The sequence below is a fragment of the Hemiscyllium ocellatum genome, chromosome 11, assembly GCF_020745735.1.
Source record: "Hemiscyllium ocellatum isolate sHemOce1 chromosome 11, sHemOce1.pat.X.cur, whole genome shotgun sequence".
Classification (NCBI taxonomy): domain Eukaryota; kingdom Metazoa; phylum Chordata; class Chondrichthyes; order Orectolobiformes; family Hemiscylliidae; genus Hemiscyllium; species Hemiscyllium ocellatum.
In genome coordinates, this window is record NC_083411.1 from 78,786,076 (window position 1) to 78,809,295 (window position 23,220).

The 23,220-nt window shown below is 40.4% G+C and overlaps 1 protein-coding gene across 1 annotated transcript in view; it reads right to left on the reverse strand.

The window, feature by feature from the left end:
• Window positions 1–307: 307 nt before the first annotated feature.
• Window positions 308–23,220, reverse strand: part of LOC132820466 (protocadherin-20-like) — a 38,580-nt gene continuing 15,667 nt past the window's right edge. The window contains exon 2 of the mRNA XM_060832635.1: window positions 308–2,987. Coding sequence (XP_060688618.1) covers window positions 405–2,987 — 2,583 coding nt within the window. The 3' untranslated portion in view covers window positions 308–404. The remainder of the gene's footprint in view (window positions 2,988–23,220) is intronic.

A 23,220-nucleotide genomic window follows, 5' to 3' on the forward strand; every position in this document is an offset into this window, starting at 1 on the left:
AATATGAAGAGAACAAATGAACACCTTGAGAAAACTTGTCTTTCACAGAATGTTTCAGTACACAACGAAGCAAGTTAGCTCCAATAGGTCAATATACCAAGTTAATAGGTCTTTAGTTTTGGGCTGAGTTCTTCTGTAACATTTTATAAATAAAACTACATTGAGAAAATATGTTGGTTATTCCAGGTTCCTATTTGTGCCAGATTTCTCAACAGTACTTATTCAATATTTGTAAAGGTTTTGTTAGCACGTAACTTTATGAGAAAATGTTATAAATATATATATATATTTAAGAAAGGTAAAAATGTTCTTGAAATGCAGTTTATTTTTAAGTAAACTACAAAGCCATTCTTCATATGCTTACTGCAGTCTTTCGTGTGTTTTGTTCAACAAGTTTTTGAGTTCTACAACTGTTCATCATTCCAGTCTTTTGTATAGTAGTCAAGATTTATTTTTAATGGTATCTGGGCATCTATGTAAAGTTCTTTTTTTTTACTTTTCTTTCTCATGCTTAGAAGCATACAAAGAGAAATAGTAAAGAAAATAACAGAGACAATAATCATTGTGATTGCAATGGGAATGATTGGAGGGGAACAGGGGATGTCTAATGTCTGTAATAATGGACATGGATTTGATTCAGTTTGCACTTCTTCTGTGAAAACAGTTCGCCTGTGCAACAAGTCTTCCAAGTAACTTTTATTGCTCACAGTCTCATTGACAAACAAATTGACCATTACTGTGGAATGGAGAGGTTGGGGCTGTCCAAGATCACTGACTTTTACGAGTAGTTGATACAAGCCATAGTCTTTGCTCAACAGTTTCTCTTGCAATGTAATGTTTCCTGTCGCTGTATTAATTCCAAACACATGAGGAGCTGGACCATTCCTCCCAACAATAGTGTAAGTCATGACGGCATTAATGCCAGCATCATAGTCAATGGCATAAATCTCAGCCACTGCAGTTCCTTGGGGTGTGTTAGGGGGCACAAGAAGCCATGATATGTTTGACTGAGGAAGTAATACAGTTGGAGGATTATCATTTATGTCTAGAACAAATACAGTTATTTTTGCTGTTGCGGAAAGAGGTGGTTTCCCACCATCCACTGCCTCAACCCAGAATACGTGCATAGTATTTTTCTCTCGGTCGACTGAAGAATTGCAACGTAAGATTCCTCTGGTGTTGTCCATTAAAAAATTACTGCTACTACTCAGGATAGACACAGTAACATCACCATTAGCCCCTTCATCCAAATCTGTTACATTGATGACTCCAATTTCGCCATGTCGTGGGAAGTTTTCTGGGATAAAGAATGTGTAGTCATTGGTGAGGAAGGAGGGTATGTTATCATTCTGGTCCAAGACATGAATGATTACAATAGTGCTCCTCTTTCTAGGAGGAATTCCATGGTCAACAGCAGAAACAGAAAACCTGTACAGTTTCTCTTTTTCCCTGTCCAGGGCGGTGGACACTGTTACATTGCCTGTGAGTTGTTCAATTGAAAAGATGGGTAAAGCATCAGGTCCCAAGTGGTAAGTCACTTCCCCGTTCTTGCCGCTGTCAGCATCTGTTGCTGAGATCTTCAGTAAAAAAGCTCCAGGTGTGTTGTTTTCCTCAATGGAAGCCTCAAAGGAGCTTTGGTAGAATTCTGGGGAGTTGTCATTTTCATCAATAATCTTAACATGTATTGTTAGTTCATGAAGACTACGAGGATCTTCTGCCTTAATTACAATCTTATATTGGTTTTCAAGCTCATGGTCTAAAAGCTGTGATGTGACGACAAGATGCTTATTTCTTGACCTTTCATAAGGTTTTAAATAGAAAGGCACATTGCCGCTGATATAGATTGTCCCTTTTAAATAATGATCTGGGTCAGTTACCTCGAGGAGAGCAATTGGGGTATTTTCAGGTGCAGTCTCCTTCAGGTAAATCACACCATCTGCCTGGTTAGCTATATAGCTGATCTCCAACTTTGGACTGTATTTGCTGTTGTGCATGACAGACACTGTAATTTGAACTATAGCTGGGGCACAGCCTGGACCATTAGCCAATACTGTAAGTTTATGTATAGGAGGTATCTCTGGACTTTTATTTCCAGAAAATATGATAAGCCCAGTGGCACTATCTAAGGTAAACAGTTTTCTGGATACATCCTGAACACGATTGCCATAAGAATAGGTGATTTCAGCATTAGGGCCTAGGTCTGCATCGACAGCATGTAGCTGTGTCACCACACTATTGGAGGACATGTTTTCAGGAATCTGAATATCAAACTCTGATGCATTAAAAACAGGGCAGTTATCATTAATGTCTTGAATGTTGATCAGAAGTGTGGCTGTTCCAGATAAAGGGGGTACACCACCATCCACGGCCACGATTTTCATTTCATACAAGTCCTTCACCTCCCTGTCTAATGGTTGCTGGACAACAATGGCGGGTGTTTCATAATCGATCAAACCGAAAACATTTTGGCTATTTTCAAGATAGTAATGGTTAATGCTATTCTCTCCAGTGTCATTGTCAATTGCATAATAATCAATTCCAAATGATGTACCTGTAGCTGCGTCTTCTGGAATAGAGAGTTTCATCACTTGTTCTGCAAAATACGGTGCATTATCATTGACATCCAGGATGACTATCTTAACCTTCACCATTTGCAGATACTGATCAGCACACAGAATAACCACATTGACTTGTTGGACACAAGGATCACCTCGGAATTTGACTGGGCATAAGGTTTCTCTGTCGATTCTCTGCTTGGTTGTATATAGCTCCCCACTCTCAGGCTTGAGCATTACATAATCCATTTCTTTCATGAATTTGTAAGCTAGTGAACCACAGGCAGTAGCTGATGTCAAAAGTATATCTTTGGCTACGTTCCCAATAAAAACTCCTTCACTTTCATTCTCTTGCACTTTATATTCCAGTTCTATGGCCAGGTGACTATTTATGTTGTGGCAGAGTATCATCAGAATGATGTAGATTAGTTTCTGTGGAACAAAATGTTAATTGTTGAAAGTGATAATAATACATGTTTCACTTGAATCTGACACTGTGGATTTCAAAAACAAATGAAAATGTTCTAGTCTTAATACTTTAGACTTTTTTTTAGATTACAAACTTTGAACTGTTCAATGGGAAGGAAATACAATAATATCATTTAAAACACAAATTGCTAGCAATTAATAGTCACATTACAAAAGGCTGACATGGAGTCATGGAGGTATACAGCATGAAAACAGACTCTTCATTCTAACTCATCCATGCCAACGAGATATCTTAAACTCATCTAGTCCCATTTGCCAGCACTTGGCCCATATCCCTCTAAACCCTTCCTGTTCATATACCCATCCAGATGCCTTTTAAATGTTGTAATTGTACCAGCCTCCACCACTTCCTCTGGCAGCTCATTCCAAACATGCACCAGCTTCTGCGTGAAAAAGTTGTCTATTAGATCGCTTTTAAACTTTTCCCTTTCACCCTAACCCTATGCCTTCTATTTCTGGACTCCCTCAGCACAGGCAAAATACCTTGTCTATTTACCCTATCCATGCCCCAACACCCCTCAGCCTCTAATGCGTCAGGGAAAACAGTCCCAGCTTATTCAGCCATCCACCCAATGCTCAACCCATCCAATTCTGGCAACATCTTTATAAATCTTTTCTGAACCTTTTCAAGTTTCACAACATCCTTCTGATCGGAGTGAAACCAGAATTGCACAGAATATTCCAAAAGTGGCCTAACCTATGTCATGTACAGCCACAACATGGCCTCCTAACTTCTATACTCAATGCTCTGACCAATAAAGGAAAGCATACCAAACACTTTCTTCAGTATCCTATCGACTAGGGACTCCACTTTCAAGGAGCTATGAACCTGCACTCCAAGATCTCTTTGTTCAGCAACACTCTCCAAGATCTTACCATCAAGTGTATAAGTCCAGCCTGATTTGCCTTTCCAAAATGCAGCACCTCACGCTTATCTAAATAAAACTCCATCTGCCATTCCTCGGCACATCGGCCCATCTGATCAACATGCGATTGTATCCTGAGGTAACCTTCTTCGCAGTCCGCTAACCTTCAATTTTGGTATCATCTGCAAACTTACGAATGGGAACCTAACTTTTTAAAAAAATAATTTGGCTAAGCTGCAACCTTAAAACTAAAGGATTACCCACAATTGTGTGGAAGCAATTATGTTATGTGAAGAATTCAATAAGATACCAATCAATCAGACAATGGTTCCATTGATGTTGAGAAATTGCCAACTGATAGAATAAGTACCATCTGAGCCATAGTGGAATTGTGCAGCAGAAAGACTAGGAATATGTTAATGACTTATAATGGGCAAGCAAGATGAGGATTACGCAGGAAATAAAACAAGTTTAAACAGAGATAATACAGTAAAGAAGAAAATGGGAGAGACTGGACTAGTGAGGCAGGTCTCAAATAGTGTGCAGAATAAAAAGATTGAATTTAAAGTGAGCAATTAAAATTAATTAAACTATATATACAAATGATGTGCATTATGTCCTTAATATAAAAGGATAACTGGAAACAACAATGTGTTGTAAGAAACCAGATAGGGTCATGATTATTAAGAGATGGCCCATAGAAATATCAGGTTTGGAAGTTAATCATTGCAAAGCATAACACACTTAGGAAGATGTTTGGTCGCACAAGGCATGACCTTTGCTCAAAAAAGACATATCTTGTTAAAGAGTTTCAACTTGAACTTTAGAAAGAATGACAATGTGAAGGAAAACAACATTTATATATAGTCGAGGAAGAGATTGTCTTTTGATCAACAAGCACACTCTGGTTGATTGAGGCATTGTAATGGAGAATGCATCAATTGGTGACTGCTAGTTAAATTTTGAACTTAGTTTAAAATTAAGCCAGGCAGGTTGACTCTCCTTCATTAAGTCCTTGTCCCTCAGAAATGATCCTGAGAATGGCTATCACCAGTTTGTTTATTTGAAATAATCTCAAATGAGTGGATTTTTGTAGTTATTTAAATAAAATATAAGATAACAAAAAAACAGAAATTGCTGGAAAAGCTCAGCAGTTTTAGCAGCACCTGTGAAGAGAAATCAAAGTCCGGTGACCCTTTCTCAGAACTGGGCACGGACCCAAAAACATTAACTCTGATTTCTCTTCACAGATACTGCCAGATCTGCTGATCTTTTCCAGCAACTTCCATGTACAGCATCCGCAGTTCTTTTCAGTTTTTATAATGTGGCAAATGCTGAGTTCAAAACTGAACTGTTATCTGCCAAATCCATGGCATCTAATTGAATGGGCGTGTAAACTTGTTTTCTTTGATTGAAACTAATGCTGCAATGATTAACTTTATTGAACTGAAAGTATTTCAAACTCAGCTAACCTTTCTGTCATGTTTCCTTTTCTTGAGTGAAGAGCAAAGAAGAACAACACAGAAATAGATCTTTTGGCCCACCATGTGCCAACACATGGTGCCTTTATGAAACTAAATTCATTGGCCTTGATGTAGTCTGTATCCCTCTATTCACTGGCTATTCATATTTCAGTCATGATGCTTCTTAAATGTTGCTATTGTGTCTACCTGGAATACACTGCCATCTCCTCTGGCAGTGTATTCCAGGCACTTACTTGTGTAAAAGAAACTTATGTTTCACAACGTCTTTAAACTTTCCCCGTTTTACCTTAGATTTGCATCCCCTAATAATTGACATTTCTACCCTGGGCAGAAGTCTCCAACTATCCATCCTATCCATGCCTTTCATAATTTTGCAAGCTTCTGTCAGGTCTTTGATGCTCAAGTGAAAACAAGCCACATATGTCCAATCTCTCTTCATAGCTAACAACTTCCAAATAAGACAACATCCTGATAAACATGTTTCTGTACACTTTTCAAAGCCTCCATATCCTTCCAGTAATATGAGGACCAGAATAGTGTGGAACATTCCGAAAGTGGCCAAACTAAAGTTCAGAATGACTTGTCAATTTTTATAGTCTGTGCCCTGACCAATGAAGGCAAGCATTCCTTCTTGATCAGCTTATCCACCATACAGCAATATATTTCTCAGGGGCAATGCTTAGGCCAAACAGAGTGAATTTGCCTGGTTTAAATTTAAACAAAACTTGACAAGTAACTGATTGTCTCCATTTAACTGGTATATTTCCCATGGCAACACCTCTGCCAATCAAAGTTCACTTATCAAACAATCAACACTTGCTTAACAGAATGACATTTTTGTTTAACCTTTAGTTTTACCTATTAGTTTCAGGTGAATTTTCTTTCCTTGATGAAAAACCAATTGGTGGAATTTAGAGACCACTCTGACATTGGAAGGGAGGTTGAAAGAGTGTGCTTCAAATAAATTAGGCAAATGCTTAAGAAAAAAAGGTATGTTAATGGGAAATTTCAACTCATCTGATAGCATTTAGACAGAAGAGATATGTGAAGAGGATAAGGAACTGATAGTACTGAGGAAGTGGGGAGACTGCAGAAGGATCTAGACAGTTTGGGAGAGTGGTCCAGGAAATGGCTGATGGAATTCAATGTGAGCAAATGCGAGGTCTTGCACTTTGGAAAAAAGAATAAAAGCATAGACTACTTTCTAAACGGTGAGAAAATTTGTAAAGCCAAAGTACAAAGGGATCTGGGAGTGCTAGTCGAGGATTCTCCAAAGGTAAACATGCAGGTTGAGTCCGTGATTAAGAAAGGGAATGCAATGTTGTCATTTATCTCAAGAGGGTTGGAATATAAAACCACCGTTGTGCTACTGAAACTTTATAAAGCTCTGGTTAGGCCCCATTTGGAGTACTGTGTCCAGTTTTGGTCCCCATACCTCAGGAAGTACATACTGGCACTGGAACGTGTCCAGCGGAGATTCACACGGATGATCCCTGGAATGGTAGGTCTAACATATGAGGAATGGCTGAGGATCCTGGGATTTTATTCATTGGAGTTTAGAAGATTAAGGGGAGATTTGATAGAAACGTCTAAGATAATGGCTTGGAAAGGGTGGCACTAGGAAATTGTTTCTGTTAGGCGAGGAGACTAGGGCCTGTGGACACAGCCTTAGAATTAGAGGGGGTCAATTCAGAACAGAAATGCGAAGACATTTCTTCAGCCAGAGAGTGGTGGGCCTGTGGAATTCATTGCCGCAGAGTGCAGTGGAGGGTGGGACGCTAAATGTCTTCAAGGCAGAGATTGATAAATTCTTGATGTCACAAGGAATTAAGGGCTACGGGGAGAATGCTGGTAAGTGGATTTGAAATGCCCATCAGCCATGATTGAATGGCGGAGTGGACTCGATGGGCCGAATGGCCTTACTTCCACTCCTATGTCTTATGGTCTTATGGTCTTAATTGATCTTGCGAGCGTCTTTTCCTTCTCCTTCATGATCTTTTGCTATATCTAATCAGAGATCACGCAATCAAATCTTCAATATTTCAACAGCAATTGAACAGTTTGGAATAGTATTTCCAGGACATGGTATAACCAATGTTTAACACCGAGTTTCAGGTGGGCATCCTAACAATTACCTGATATGTTGGGGTGATTTGCTCTTCAGTTGCATTGTTTCAGTAGGTTGAAGGGTTATCTCCCCCCACCTTGTCTCAGTCGGTTCCCTCAACTCAGCACCGCCCTCCTAACCTGCAATCCTCTTCCTGACCTCTCCGCCCCCACCCCACTCCGGCCTATCACCCTCACCTTGACCTCCTTCCACCTATCCCACCTCCATCGCCCCTCCCCCTAGTCCCTCCTCCCTACCTTTTATCTTAGCCTGCTTGGCGCTCTCTCTCTTATTCCTGATGAAGGGCTTATGCTCGAAACGTCGAATTCTCTATTCCTGAGATGCTGCCTGGCCTGCTGTGCTTTGACCAGCAACACATTTGCAGTATGTGAGGACAGAGAATGTTCACTTATAGCAAGATCAATAAATGTGTTGAATGTACACCTAGTTGCCCCCAAATTCCAGGCTCTGATCTGTTGGCAATGGTAGAAATTCAAATACATCCTTGCACATTTACCCTTAATGTTATGTTTTGTGTCTTGACACATCACATTGTATGGTGGAATCTTCTGCCCTGTCTAGTTTACAGGCATATTTGAAGATAAAAAAAGGCACTGAAATGAGCAAAAAGGTGGAGGTTGAGAACCCAGTGACCTTCTTGACTTTACCCCAATTCATTATGGGCGAAAGAAAGGCCAAGGATGGCCTTTTAAATGGACAATTAACCCAGCCGTGAGTGTTTTCATATGGAGCGCATGATAAATAAATGTGTGCATATTATTTTCAGGAGGGCAGCTTTCCTTCAAAGGCACTCAGTTGCCTCGTTTGGTGGCTTAGCATTGAGAAACTGGGGCTCCAATAAGAAACATCTCCATGCTTTTGCTTCTGATTCTGCTACACCCAGTAGATCTTATGAACACAATGCCCCATCCCACAAAATCTATCCGACCATTACTTTCCTCTGGCCTGGGTCGCTCTGCAACCCTGGCACCTTCGATGGCTGCTACTCCTGCAGCAGCTCTTGCCTCTCCAGTGATGCTGATGAACAAAAGAATTGCTGGCCTGTAATTTTCTGGATGTAGGCAGGACCTTCGTCCCCTGGGGTCCTGACCTTTTTGAAGACCCACAGATTGTCTCACTGCCTGGTTGGCCTTTGGTACTCCAAAGGGGGAAGCATTAACTTTCACTGGCTACAGCCAGCAAACGAGATGCTGAACACTTCCACAAGGTTCCTCACTGTGTCTAAACAGAAGCTTATTTACAATACATTTACACTGTCTGCAGAATTACACTTTAAGCTTCTAGCTTTCGGTTTACTCTGTAAGCCTACCGTTGGTTGACGAATAGCACTCAGACATGCATAATCAAGCAATTGAATAATACACCCTTGCCCCCTTTTAAAGCTAAACTTTACTTTGAATTAAACCATTCTAAGCAACAAACATATGTCTATTGGGTCATTCCTTTGAACTCAGTATGTCCATGTTGTTTCTATGCAGAAATAGTCTTTGAGATGTAACGGTTTCTGGCAATGGTGCTGAGAGTTACAAACATGAGGTTAAGGTTCTATATGTTTAGAAGATAGTCAACATCACACTCCCATTTGTACCTAGATCTACTCACTGTCAACTGTCTCTCATCCTACCTTGTGTTGTCATCCAGCATGCATTGATCCTGAGTAATTGCTTGATCTGTTTTGGATCTTTTTTGAAGATGTAAGTTTGGGCACAACTTCACATGCAATCCCCAACCACAACGTGTTGAGCCTGGTCATTTTTCAATATATGTTTTTGCTTCTTGTTGGTTTGCAATTTTATCTGCTTTTCTTTTGTAATTCACATTAACTGGTGCTGACAGTTTAATAGTGGTCAGTGGCTTGCAAAAGTTAAAATCTATCAGACATTTGGTCAGTGATTTTCCAGTCAGAGCGTGCAGGATGGATCAATATTTGTGAAATAGGATATGGATGGCTTGTTCTAATCTATTCTTCTCTGGCATGCTAGCTCTTAAATGGCCCTTGATCACACTGTTAAATTGTTCAATGCCATCATTTGATTGTGAGTTGCATTATATTTTTGGCTGGTGGTTAATTCCATTACTTGGTAGGAACTGTGTGAACTTACTGGAAACATAATGCAGTCTACTATTTGCAGAGCTAGACTCCAGCAAACTCATTTCTAAATATATTGTCTGAAATGTCAATGAATAAAATGGTGATTGTTGAATTTGTTGTAGCAATTTCCTTCTGTTTTGTTTTCCACAGATTATGAACAATAGGGAAAAAAAAATTGTTTGCAGGAGTTTTTTTGACCTCTCTAAAAGTCTCTACAAAGATGTATTACCATGGTTTTGTTAGCCATTGGATTGGCTGTAGACATATGGGATATAGTTTGCAATGATTGGAACCAGCTGGCTCTTGTTGACTACAAGATCCTTGATTGGGGCCATAAACCTGGGCCAGTCATGTAAGTCCAGGCTCGCAATATCACCAGGAGATTTAGAAACTCCTCTGTTCAGAGGATTGACTCCGTTTTGACTGGCCTTAGCCAGTCTATTGTGCACATTTAAATAAAGGGTGATTTGGTGATGGGATATCGGCCTTTGTGAGGTTATTTTATAGTTTAACATTTCTTTTTAACTGACAGTATGTTCCTCACAGTTTCCAAGCTGACACCAGAATACTTCATGGAATTGTTGTTTTGTTTTAACATCAGTGAGACCTCCCTCATGGTCAACTCGCAACATACGTTGCTGCTGAGCTTTTGAGATAACCCCTTGAGTTCCATACATAATACAGTTGTCGTCAAACAACGCAACCTTATTGCAGTCATTACTTAGATGATTGGAGTCCAGCATGACTCAAGAAGCTAGGCACTATCCAGGGAAAATAGTGTGCTTCATTGTGATATTATTGCCCATCTTAAACATTTACTGCTTCCATCTTTGGCACCAAAGAAAACCATGTACGCCATGTGGAGAATGCACTGCAACAAGTCACCATGCTGTTTTGACAGCACATTTCAAACCCTGTGCCACCTAGAAGGGCAGCAGATGTATAGGAGCATCAGCCCCCTGCAAGATTTCCTCCAAGACACACTATCCTTTCTTGGAAATATATCACATTTCCCTATAAAAGAATAGTAAAACAAAAATGTCATACTCTATTTCAGGATGCCAGGCAGGTCTTTAGGGACAGGAGAAAGTGAGGTCTGCAGATGCTGGAGATCAGAGCTGAAAATGTGTTGCTGGAAAAGCGCAGCAGGTCAGGCACCATCCTAGGAACAGGAAATTCGACGTTTCGGGCATAAGCCCTTCTTCAGGAATTCCTGAAGAAGGGCATATGCTCGAAATGTCGAATTTCCTGTTCCTTGGATGCTGCCTGACCTGCTGCGCTTTTCCAGCAACACATTTTCAGGTCTTTAGGGACAGGCAGTTTCTACGAGATCTTTCTGCCACAGTTGACTGCCTTCAACTCTTTTCATGAAACAAGGTTCACAACTGTGTGTGAAATCTACATGATTCTATGATCTTCCATGTCACACATCCTTTCATACCTTCGGATGCTGAATATAATGGCAACATGGCTAACAACGGAAATAGTAGTTGATCATTACTTGAATTTATGAAAATACAGTAAAATGTACAAGAGTCACTATAATCTGGCATCTTTTTAATTACATGAATTATAAAAAGAAATAATTCACACAAAGTTAAGACAAATTTCATTTATTGTTCTATTCATGGCTGCTTGATTCTTAAGTGGCTCTGGGACACCATCGTCGCTTCACAGTAATCAAAGTTGTCCTGAAGGCCATAGCGCTGAAGCAGCCCCACCATTGCAGACTGGACCCAGAACACCGCCTCTGCCAAAGCCACCTCATCATTGCCAACACTCCGGCCACAGCTATAGGGATGCTATTCCAACTCAGTTGCATCAACCTGTTACTCAACTTCAAATTCTGGATCAGTGGCGCTGGAAGAGCACAGCAGTTCAGGCAGCATCCAAAGTGCAGCGAAATCGATGTTTCAGGCAAAAGCCCTTAATCAGGAATAAAGGCAGTGAGCTGTTCAGGCTCACTGCCTTTATACCTGATGAAGGGCTTTTGCCCAAAACGTCATTTCGCTGCACTTTGGATGCTGCTTGAACTGCTGTGCTCTTCCAGCACCACTGATCCAGAATCTGGTTTCCAGCATCTGCAGTCATTGTTTTTACCTTTTTAACTCAACTTCAAAGCCAAAGTCAAAAAGCGTGGCACTGGAAAAGCACAGCTGGTCAGGCAGCATCCGAGGAACAGGAGAGTCAACATTTCGAGCATAAGCTCTTCATCAAGAATGTGGTGTGGGGGAAGCCCAACAGGGCTGAGAAATAAATGGGATGGGGTGGGGCTGAGGGGAAGGTAGCTAGGAATGCGAAAGAAGATGAAGGTGGGGGTGTTGGTGATAGGGTGGAGCGGAGAGTGGATGAAGAAGTCCGTGGTGAGTTTCATGACTAGATCCTGAGATGGTGTACACTGTAGTCAGCAGTTTGCACTCACCGTAGACAGTGAGCTTTCTACCTGAGAAATACATGTGCCAATGTTTTCTCATGTAGATGTAGATTAAATCTTCCCTGTCTCCAGTCGGATCATTTGGACTATTAGCAATACTATCTCCATCTTTTAACATGTCAATTTTTTTTTGCTGTGCATTTGTCCATTCTTATTGTGAATTATTGTGCAGTAGCTTTCTACTCTGTGTACTTAGGAACAGACTTGTGACTGAAGCTGATCGTACTGATGTCACCCTTTTCATGTTAGATAGTGTTAGAAGCTCATGAACAGCATTGATATTGTTGTGTACAGGTTTTATTGCAGCTACAGTCATCCTGTACCCCAGAAAATCAATCTTGGGTGCCATGCCTGTGCAGTTGACCTTTTGGACTGTGGAATTGTGTTGTGTTTTTGAGTCATCATTGCCAATATCTACTAATTGTGTTCTACTGTGTCCCTTATATAGGTAATGGTATAATTGAATAGATTAAACACCCCTTCAACAGCTGACAACAGTAAAGAAATGTTCTTCTGAAATGCACTAAGTACTGAGCTTAGTTCATAGATGATTCTGCAATACTAAAATGTATCTTTGTGAGGAACAAAATCTCTAAGCTACCAACAATGCTCTGCTGTGACATCTCAAGATAACCATGCTGCCTGTCAATCTTGCTGAAGACTGTGGAGTCATGAAATAATGCTGATCACTCTTGGATAATAGCAAGTAGATTTTTTGTCAGAAAAAATTGGTATTGACCACTTTAATGTCCACGCACCTTCAAAGTACACAATATTTTGATTGAATAAAGTGTAGGTTTGATAATCATGGTGATGATTTGATTTGCTCAATTATATGGTATGGTTCTCAATGTTTCCAGTCTTGTGATGCCTGGTCATGAATTAAAAATGACGACTATGTCAAATTTTCTGACATTTGTGGAGTAGACATGTCAATTTGTAAAGCATGATTGTAGCCCTTTGTATCCATTCTTATATATCAGACTTGAGACTTTCTGCAAAACCTGTGCCATCAATTACAATCATCAGTGCTTTGAATTAGCTTATCAGGTTTGAAAACAAGCTCATCAGACATGTTTAGCAAAATAAGACATCTGCCTTTGGCTATGCAGAGCATATGGCTGGCTAGGGTGCGTTTTGATGAGTGATGTATGGAAACTGTGATTTTTCCTGCAACCAGAACAATCGATTTGTCAGAGCTTGAAGGAAGTCTGTACCAGAAACAAGAACAAGTTTAGGAGAATTTGTGGTTAAGTGCAAATACTTTCATGCTAACATCAGTAAGAAGCAACATTAAACTGCCTGGAATCTTGACTGAGCAAGTTATTTTTTCAAAGAAAAGTCATAGAAACCCTACAGTGTGAAAACAGTCCATTTGGCCCAACAAATCCACATGGATCATTTGAAGAGTAACCTACCCAGACCCATTCCCCTAACTGATACACCTAACTACACATCCCTGAACGCTATGAGCAATTTAGAACCTACACATCTTTGGATTGTGAGAGGAAACCAGAGCAGTTGGAGGAGAATAGGGAGAATGTGCAGACTCCACACAGACAGATGCTCAAGGCTGGAATTGAACCTGGATCCCTGGCACTGTGAGGCAGCAGTGCTTACTACTGTGCCACCCCATATTGGGCTGAAAGCATTGTCAGTCTATCTCCCTGCAGATACTGCCAGATCTGCTGAGTATCTCCAACACTTTCTGTTCTTATTTCAGATCTTCAGCATCCACAATACTTTCCATGACCTTAAAATGACTTGGCTGTGTAGTCTGTGATGTCGTTCACATTCCACAGCTCACTCCGAGGAAAAGACTTCTATGCATGCCAACCACAACACTTTCATGAAGTGATTTCACTTTAAGATGAGTTATAGTTTTTCCTTCAGGCTAGGTGTATTGTTGTGAATTGATGGGTACCTCAGCAATTTGGATTTTTTTTTAGAATTTATTTATTTTGTGGGATGTGTGCATCTCTGGCTGGCCAGCATTTATTGCCCATCCCTATTTGCCAATTATTAAAGGCATCTGGTCATGACAGATACTCTGACCTCTCTGGTGAAATGTATTTTACAATTTTATTTAGCCTGAAACATTTTTCAAGTGTACGTACTGGCTTTCAAATGTAGTTGTGTTTTCTGAGGGCATCTCAGCTATTTGATGATGTTCTGATCTGAGACTAGTGTGTGAGTGTCACATTCTTATGGGCTGCTTCTTGCGAAGTGAAGCAGGTTTTGAATTCCAATTGATCCCATGACATGGGTGTATCTCCCAGCAAAACAAAGTTGCTGAAACTGATAATTTTAAAGTTTTTCTTCGCCTTTACTATAAGTTGTGTTTTATACCTCAGAGATGTGGAACTGCCACATTAATATCTACGTCTAATGACAAAGCTTTTAAAATGTTTACCCTCTTGTGCTTCTAAACCCAAGCTTATCACCTAGTTTCTGTTCCACCTGGCAATGACACAAAAGCATTACACAAATACCCACTGAAGAGTTAATGGCCACAAACAAGCAACCATCAAATAGTTAAACAATTGAATGTTACAACAAAGTCGGCAAAAAACTTTGCACATTCTTAGATGTTCACCATTGTAAAGAAGAAAGAAAAGAGTATTTTGTTTAAATCCTTAAAACACATTTATTAATACAGTGCAACTGGAGTAAAAAAAATCCTAAAATGTTTACATCCGCAGACTGATTCACAGAATGGGTTAAAAAATCTGGGCTTCAAATGTAATCATTCATTTTGGCAGATCTAATATCGGCTAAAACAATGACCGATTTTGGTATCTGAACTGATCAATCTCAAGTGATAGAGTGCGCCACTTGTCAGTGTGTGTTTATTGTAGCAGAACATTTCCTGAGATATATGGTACATGGAAATTTTAATTTGCATCAATAAAGATTTGCATCGGTAGAAGTACTCCAGTTTGTATACAAAGGTATTACCAATGTCTTTGTAACATATTGAAATCTTCTACTTGCTGTTTTATTTTTCAACAGCACAGTGATTCTACCATTTTTACATAATAGAATCAGCCCCAGGCTTCAAAACCATGTATTGTGTAGCCACTGATATAATTGGTGAAAAATCATCCAGTTCTTCATGATTTTAATATCAGATAAACATAGAAATTTGACAACTAGTTTAAAAAATGCTTTAACATTGAAATAAACCACTTCTAAAACTGAGTTGCCTCCAATCTTGTACAAATAAGGCTACTCCATCTTTGAATCACTCCTTGAGGAGCTACTCAGACTTTGTACAGTTTTGTTTCCATTGATCTGAAACATCTGTCCAGTCTGGTTGTGATTTTGCTTCCAGAAAATCAAGTGGGTTCAAATTCAAGGTCTGAATTCTTATGTCAACGAACCTCTTTAGTATAATGAATTTCACATCAATCATGAATAGGTAACTAAATACATGATTCTGCTATCCACAAGAGAGTTGATACCAGTTCAGAATGAGCATATAGAGACAAATCTTAGACATTATACTACAGAGCTGTATTTGATAACCTACATAGTACAGGTGTAAATAAGGAGGAATTACAGAATGTTAAAAGTTGAAGAGCCCGAGAGCAAAGGACTAAACAGTGTCAGGGACAATTTGAGTGCTGACACCCACAGTCCAAGATACTTGAGAGTATTGTTCCATCAATGTACAAGCTTTAAAGTACAAGTTAAAGCAAGTGTCAGTTTGAAAATATTAGAGCTAGGATCTGCAATAAAAACAGATTCCGTAGGCCGTGACCTCAGAAGGCTTTGAAAAAGAAAGACTGGAAAAGGAGAAAACTCTAAAGGCAGGGAAAAAGGTGGCAGAGGTCTTTGATTGCAGGGCTACAGAACAGGAGGTCACTAAAGGGAGGAAAATAGAATCTCAAAGGTGTTCTAAGTTCAGTCAGAAACTAGCAATATTCTACAGGAAAAAAGACTCCGGTTCAGGACACTTCAACAATAAGAAGGAAATACCCTAGTGCTCCCCAGGTCAGTCAGGCATGATCATCCATATGGATGGTAGCTCCAGTAACAGAATGTGCCAAAGGACCTGCTGGCCCTTATTGAGTTCAATAGCTTTAGGGCTTGAGCTCTCCCATGTCCTCACTCCAATCTCCACACACCAGCCCTTGTTATCACATGGTCTGCTATTATACACACTGATTATAACAGTCCCCGTTAATAGGTATTCACCCACCTAGCCAGATTATTATCCACTCTTTTGTCTGTCCAACTATTCTTCTTTCTCTTTGGGCTTAATCCCCACCGATAGTCCACTCCTTACCCCCTCCTCTTATCCTATCTTCTGGTTATAAATCGACATTTTCCAAGCTACCATCAGTTCTGAGGAAGAGTCACACAACCCAAAATGTTAACTTTGATTTCTCTCCACAGATGCTGCCATACCTGCTGAACTTTTCCAACCATTTCTGTTTTTGAATCCAACTTGTGACATAGGCTGAAAATAAGGCCTCAAATTAGTTAGTATTGAGAGGCATTATTAGGGATTTTTCTGACACAGTGAAATGACTAACCCTCAAGATGGTGTGATCACTCTTTCAACTGCTAATCAAAACATAAAAAGTGAGGGAATTAATGTAATTGAACAGTGAGTTGTACTAGGTGTTGCTCCAAGCAGAATCACAAATGTAATGAATGTCCAACAAAGGAAGCTGAGTGCTATAATTGAAGCTTCCTTAGACACTTTAGAAAATACTGTATGTTAACAACCTCTTTATCACCACAAAAACAGAAAATGTTCTGCAGGAGAAAAGGAAATTTGCACAGAAATGAAAAGCTTAAAACATAGGAAAAAGTTCAACATATTAAATACACAGAACAAAATGTGAAGATAGCATTCTTAAGGGTGGTCAAAGAGGTTCAAAACAAGCTCTAGACCATCATTCTGATGGTACAAAACTGTGAGACAGAACTTTAACACAGGATAAATATTTCAGCACTAACTGACAGCTTGCCATGAATTGATGTCTGTGAGAGTTAGACCAGCAGCACAAAGCTCTAAGATCCAGGAGGCATCCATTTTCATGTGTTAGGGAAAAACCCCATGAAGCTTAGTCACAGAGAACAAAATGCCAGTGAAACATGTATTCTGAGGAATCAGAACACTTCATTATTAGGCAAAATGCACATAATTTCTTAGAGAGAGTGTAACCGGGATGAAAGAAGTGAAAAGGGAGTGAATTTGAGCAAAAATTTCAAAGCTATTTAAAGGTTTCAAAAACTTGAAGGAGGAACTTATTATGCTGCAAGTAGTTTCTAACCCCATCTGCCTGTACACTCCCAGAAAAATTCCTCATTGTAAGATCTCAGGTAGACAGCATGATTGAAAGCAGTTTCATATTGCCAGCAACACAATGTTCTCAGTGATAAAAGCAAAATTTGCTGTAGAAAAGCAACAGGTCTGGCAGCGCCTGTGGAGTAAAATAGAGTTACTATTCCAAGTCCAGCACGGCTCTTTCTTAAAGAGGAGTCATTTTGGATTTGAAACATTACCAGCGTTTACCTTTCACAAATGCTGCCAGACCTGCTGAGTTTCTCCAATACTTTCTGTTTTTATTTCCATTTCCAACATCCATAATGTTTTGTTTTTATTTCAATGTTCTCAATAACTTTTCTGAAGACAAATGGAGATCTAAGATTCTCTTTAGATTTCAGTTACTTGAGGGAGTTAGGTAAAAAATGTACCTTATTTTAGCTGTTGAAAGTTTACAAAAAATTGAAAATAGCCAAGATTTTTCACAAAACTGGATGCCAGCAGTGGGTTCTGACAGATACCCCTCGACCAAGAGTCAACATTTCTGACAATATTTATCCTCCCATTCAGGCAGGATTGCTTCAAACATTATCATTTGGCATCATTTCTGCATCAAAGAGTTTTCAAAGTCTAGAACCTTGGAAATGTAACAGGGAACCCCTTGCCAGCTGGATGATATCCTTGTGTATGATAAAATTAACAAGAAGAATAGCTTGATGGTCAGTGACATGGTGAAGGAACCTAGGCCTAAATTAGAGATACCACTTTTCTATAATGAAGATTAAAATTTTAGCCCCATTACCCAAGAACAAGGCATCATGGTATATCTAAGGAAGATAACAGCCATCAATGAATTCTCTGTACTAAAGTGCATACATGATGTACAATGCTTCTTAGATATCATGTATTAAGAGGAATGTTTATCTCCACCATAGCCATATTATTTACTCAACTCTTCAGAGAGTTTTTGAATAACGGCTAGTAATGGCTTTGGTATTAGAAAGAGACTGTAGATTTTGAAAGATGTAAGAGAAGCAACTTTTTCACGGATATTTTATTACATTACACTCCAAGGTTCTGCAACATAATGTCCACTGATGTTTGCATTACAGGACTCTAGGCACAATCCGTATTTGAAAGTTCAAACTGGTGGGGTACAAAAATGAATCCATGTTATATTGAGAATTTTAATGAAGCCTGAACAGGGGTATGCAGCCATAGAGAAGGACATGTCAGCAGTTACTTGGAGAGATGAAAGGTGCAATTTGAAATAGATCACATGACTATGGTAAAATCATTCCAATAAAAAGAAATCTCAAAGAACATTTGTGCAGATAGAAAGATTGATCATAGACTGAAGAGATAGAATTTTGAAATAGGTCCAGGCAAGGCACAAGCAATAGAATTTATATGCTCAAGGACAGTAGTGGATCGAGCAGTGGAAGATCTTAATTCTCAGAGGAAGAAGCAGAGACTTATTGTATGACTATACACACCTGTGACAGAAGGCGTAGTTATGCAAATTCGGGATATTCAAAAATCTAACACGAGGTGCATAGTGGTCAGGCATCTTTGTCTGCAAGACTTTTCAACATCTCATTCAATGACCAAACACAACATTTGTTAAGAGTAGCAAATTAATTGATATTCTACCATAGACTTCTTATAGGAAAGTCAATACAGACAGAAATTCTGCAGCAACTTCAGGGACAATCCAGGCGTTGCACAATCCAGATATGTGGCAGTCACACATTTCACAATTCATACAGGATTGTATTGCATCATGCTAACTATTTGACGAACACAGCCAACTGCTTCCAAAGCAAATGGCTTCAGCCTGACTTCTGGAAAGGCCAGGGGAAAGGCTAGCAATGAGTTTAATCAATTTTACTGGAAGATGTGTTTCATTCTTGACAATTATCATGAAAGACGGATTAATTCAGAACAGCTTATTCAAACACAGCAGGCTCAATGTGCAGAATCTTAAAATGCCTTGGGCTGGGTCTGGGAATTGACATAACAAGTCTATCTCAGTCTTTCTCAACATCGAATGCAAAAAATCTTATTTTTCCACAGTGTTCCTGGGTCTTAAGACATGATTCTCACTAGGCAGCAGCGAGAAGCCAATTAACAGGGATTATTGTTCATAATCAGCTTCATTAACCTCAAATCTCGCTTCACTCATATGCAGATTCCAATTTTACTGCACACTGGATAGAAATTAAATGTGAGAATTCCTGATATGGACATCAGAGTGGGTACCTGGTGACTCCAACTTGTTGCTTACTCTTCTGGAACTCTGTCTTGGATCCCTGACACCAGCCCCTCGGGAGTGCTTACAAGCAGCAGACACAGATGCTCCCGTCCTACGAATCTTGGCATCCAATACATGCCAGTGTATCTGCACCATCTCCACTTGAATTACAGTATGGCTCTGCAATTTAACGCTACACTCTGGAGTGAGAACCTCCTATGGCAATCCTGTTGCAAGGACTCTGTGTGTGCAAGGCCAGGAAATCAATTCATAGATTGAACCTAGGTGTGTCTCAGGGATCCTCATCTGTGCACTTAGCTCTCACTCATTTTGTGCCTATTTGGATGCTCACAACACTCTGCCTTACCTAATCTTGCCATGTCTTTTGACACAGACAGCAAGCCAGTTCTCAGGGGCACCAGCGGTCACCAGTCCAAGGGTGTGGACATGCTGATATATTACACTATGCTACATCAGTTGCAAACCTGCACCGCAAGCCAGCAGCTGACACAGTAATCACACTTCATGACGTTCAAGCAATGGCCATGTCTCAAATCAGACTAGATTCGTACTTGTCACGTGAAGGGAAGTGCCCTTTAGTCAGGGTGTCCTGGCACAGTAGCTCAAGGACAGCCTCTGAAATCAGTCCTGGTGGTGGGCATGATCAGGCAGCCACTTGGGGCAGTCAGGTTCAGTTCCCTTTCATCACAGAGGACTAAGAACCAAATCACAGGTACCTCATCACCTGTCCTGGCCTTTTCTGCCCTGTTTTGGCTGTTTTCTTTTGGCCTGTGATGAAGGAGGGGTTAAATGAGATGAAAGTGAATGGTACAGCTGCTAATGTTAGTGCAGGTCAGGGAAAAGTGCTGAGGTGAGTGAGTGAATGAGTGGGTATGGCAGATGCCATGTAGGCTTAGTAGTATTGGGGTTAGGGTGGTGACAATGAGTGAAGGAAGATGGTGCAGACAGCAGCGAGAGCAGTAGAGCTTGAGCTTTGTTGGGAGGTTGGTGCAGTATTAGTGATAGAGTGAGGGTGATGTAACAGAGAGACCTCCTCCTTACATTGGATATTCCTCCAGATGACTGAGACTGCCATTGATCTGGGATGGTGGCTGGCAGGGTACAATGATGATGGCCTTTGCTGCAGATGCTGTAGAAAATGGATAGCTCCCCTCTACACAACCTCCAGGTCCTTGTTCATGAAGTGGGGCAGCAACTTCCTCTTCTTAAACCATATCCAGGCAAATGTCATGAACTGTGCAGAGTGGCCACCATTGTTTGTCCTTGCATGCATAGCCTTTTAAGTCTCATGGCAAGGATGATGGTCTAATCTGGATATGTTGGCAGTAACGAGGATTTCCAGACACAGCAAATGGTGGAATTGGGCTAGCATCAGACAAGTGTCAGCTAGTGCTTCCAATTAAACCTGTTGGACTATAACCTGGTGTTGTGTGATTTTTAACTTTAAATGCCAACAGTAACTGTTTACAAAAATAGTTTGTCTCAGTATCAACTTTTCCATGTGTTATGACAATGGGTTGGAACTCTAAAATACTAGGGCCATTTTTACTCCTTAATTCCAAAAGGTGATTTTTAAAAGAAGCTTGACGGCCGTAAGTAGCTCCAGATGTGGATCACATTGTGTGCAGGGATTTGAGGAAAAGGGAGGAGATTGGCAGCTGGCAATAGAACTGGTGCAAGTTCAATGGGCTGAATGGTCTCCTACTGTGCCATACCAAATCTATGTTTCTATAAAAGGCAGCCTAGAGAGAGAAAGACATGGATGAGATGTAGCACTTAAAGGTGCTAAGAAACTCCAAATGACCGTGGGCGGCATGGTGGCACAGTGGTTAGCACTGCTGCCTCACAGCGCCAGGGACCTGGGTTCAATTCCCGCCTCAGGCGACTGACTGTGTGGAGTTTGCACGTTCTCCCCGTGTCTGCGTGAGTTTCCTCCGGGTGCTCCAGTTTCCTCCCACAGTCCAAAGATGTGCGGGTCAGGTGAATTGGCCCATAGTGTTAGGTAAGGGGTAAATGTAGGGGGTATGGGTGGGTTGCGCTTCGGCGGGTCGGTGTGGACTTGTTGGGCCGAAGGGCCTGTTTCCACACTGTAAGTAATCTAATCTAATGTAATCTAAGAGGGGCACCGTTAAGATATAATAGGTAGTTAATGAGATGAGTTTGGAATGATAGTGTGAGAAAACTTGCTCAATCTCACAGGGAGTAACTCCTCATGACACAAGGTGAGAATGATATTCAGCAAACATTTTGTGTGCTGAGAAAAGACCTATGTTATACACAGTTTCCCAGAAGAATTAATATCGGTCAATGGAACACAATTCATTAACAGGATCTCAGGAAGTTCACGTCAGAAGCACCTGATAGATTCTCCACTCCGTCCAGTGTTAAACAGAGGAGTAAAAAGAACAGCCAGGATTGTGAAGTCCCTCATACATTAGAATCCAGACTGGGAATTAGCTGTTCGGGCATGAGCCATTCCTGAAGAAGGGTTCATGCCCGAAATGTCGATTCTCCCGCTCCTTGGATGCTGCCTGACCTGCTGCGCTTTTCCAGCAACACATTTTCAGCTCTGATCTCCAGCATCTGCAGTCCTTACTTTCTCCTGGGAATTAGCTGTACCCAGTTACATAGAGGCACCACTGAATGATGGATATTCCCCACTGGATTTGTTCATGGGGAGGTTAAAAACAGATCTGTCGGTTTTAGAACACAACCCAAACTTAATGTCCCAGGACTGTGTGAAATTAAAGCAACTGGAGAAAAGCCACAGCACAAAGCTGCAGAGGTGGCAAAATCTCAGTTAGCCTTAAAGTCAGGGCAGCAAGTCTGGTTAATAACAGGAAATCTGAAGCTACAATCATCAGACAAACAGATCAATGAGATTGGATGTTGTTAGAATGAGGGGCGTTCAGCAGGAATGGGAAAAAATGTTAATAAGAGAAGAGGCATCAGTTTTGGAGTAAGCATTTAAAGGCAGAATTCTTAGACACTAATCAGCAAGCTATATTGAATAAACCACTGCTATGTAAGTATTGATCAAAATGAAGAAATTTTACAATGTATAAGGAGCTTAGGAGACTTATTTGGTGCAAACAGCCTCAGAAACAGCGTAATTGCAGAATCTGTAGCTAATTGATACATCAGGCTGGGATTTCAGTGTCCAGATAGCAGCATTGGTTTAAAGTAAAGGAAAGTTTAAGATAAAGAAAATACTTTCAGTTAAAGCATATGATCGTTCTCCTAATGCTCGTAAGTGCTACATTTACAGTACTTTATGCTGAAGTACAGAGACTTTGAACACTTAGAACAATATGACAGCCATTTTGCACACACCATCATCGAGTTATACAGCACAGAATAGGCCCTTCAGCCCACCACATCAGCACCAGTCTATCTATGCGAATCCCACTTACCAGCACTTGGTCTGTAGTATAAATGTTATGAGAGTTATGGAGTGAATGACAATATAATTTGGCTGGTGGTAGTTATTAAGGGAACAATGTTGACAAAAGTATCGGAAGGATCTTTGCTCTTTGTTGCATGAGGTCATGAGACCTTAAAGATCTTTAAACTACAGCAGTGAGCAATGGAGTATGGAATTAGAACTTCAATGAAG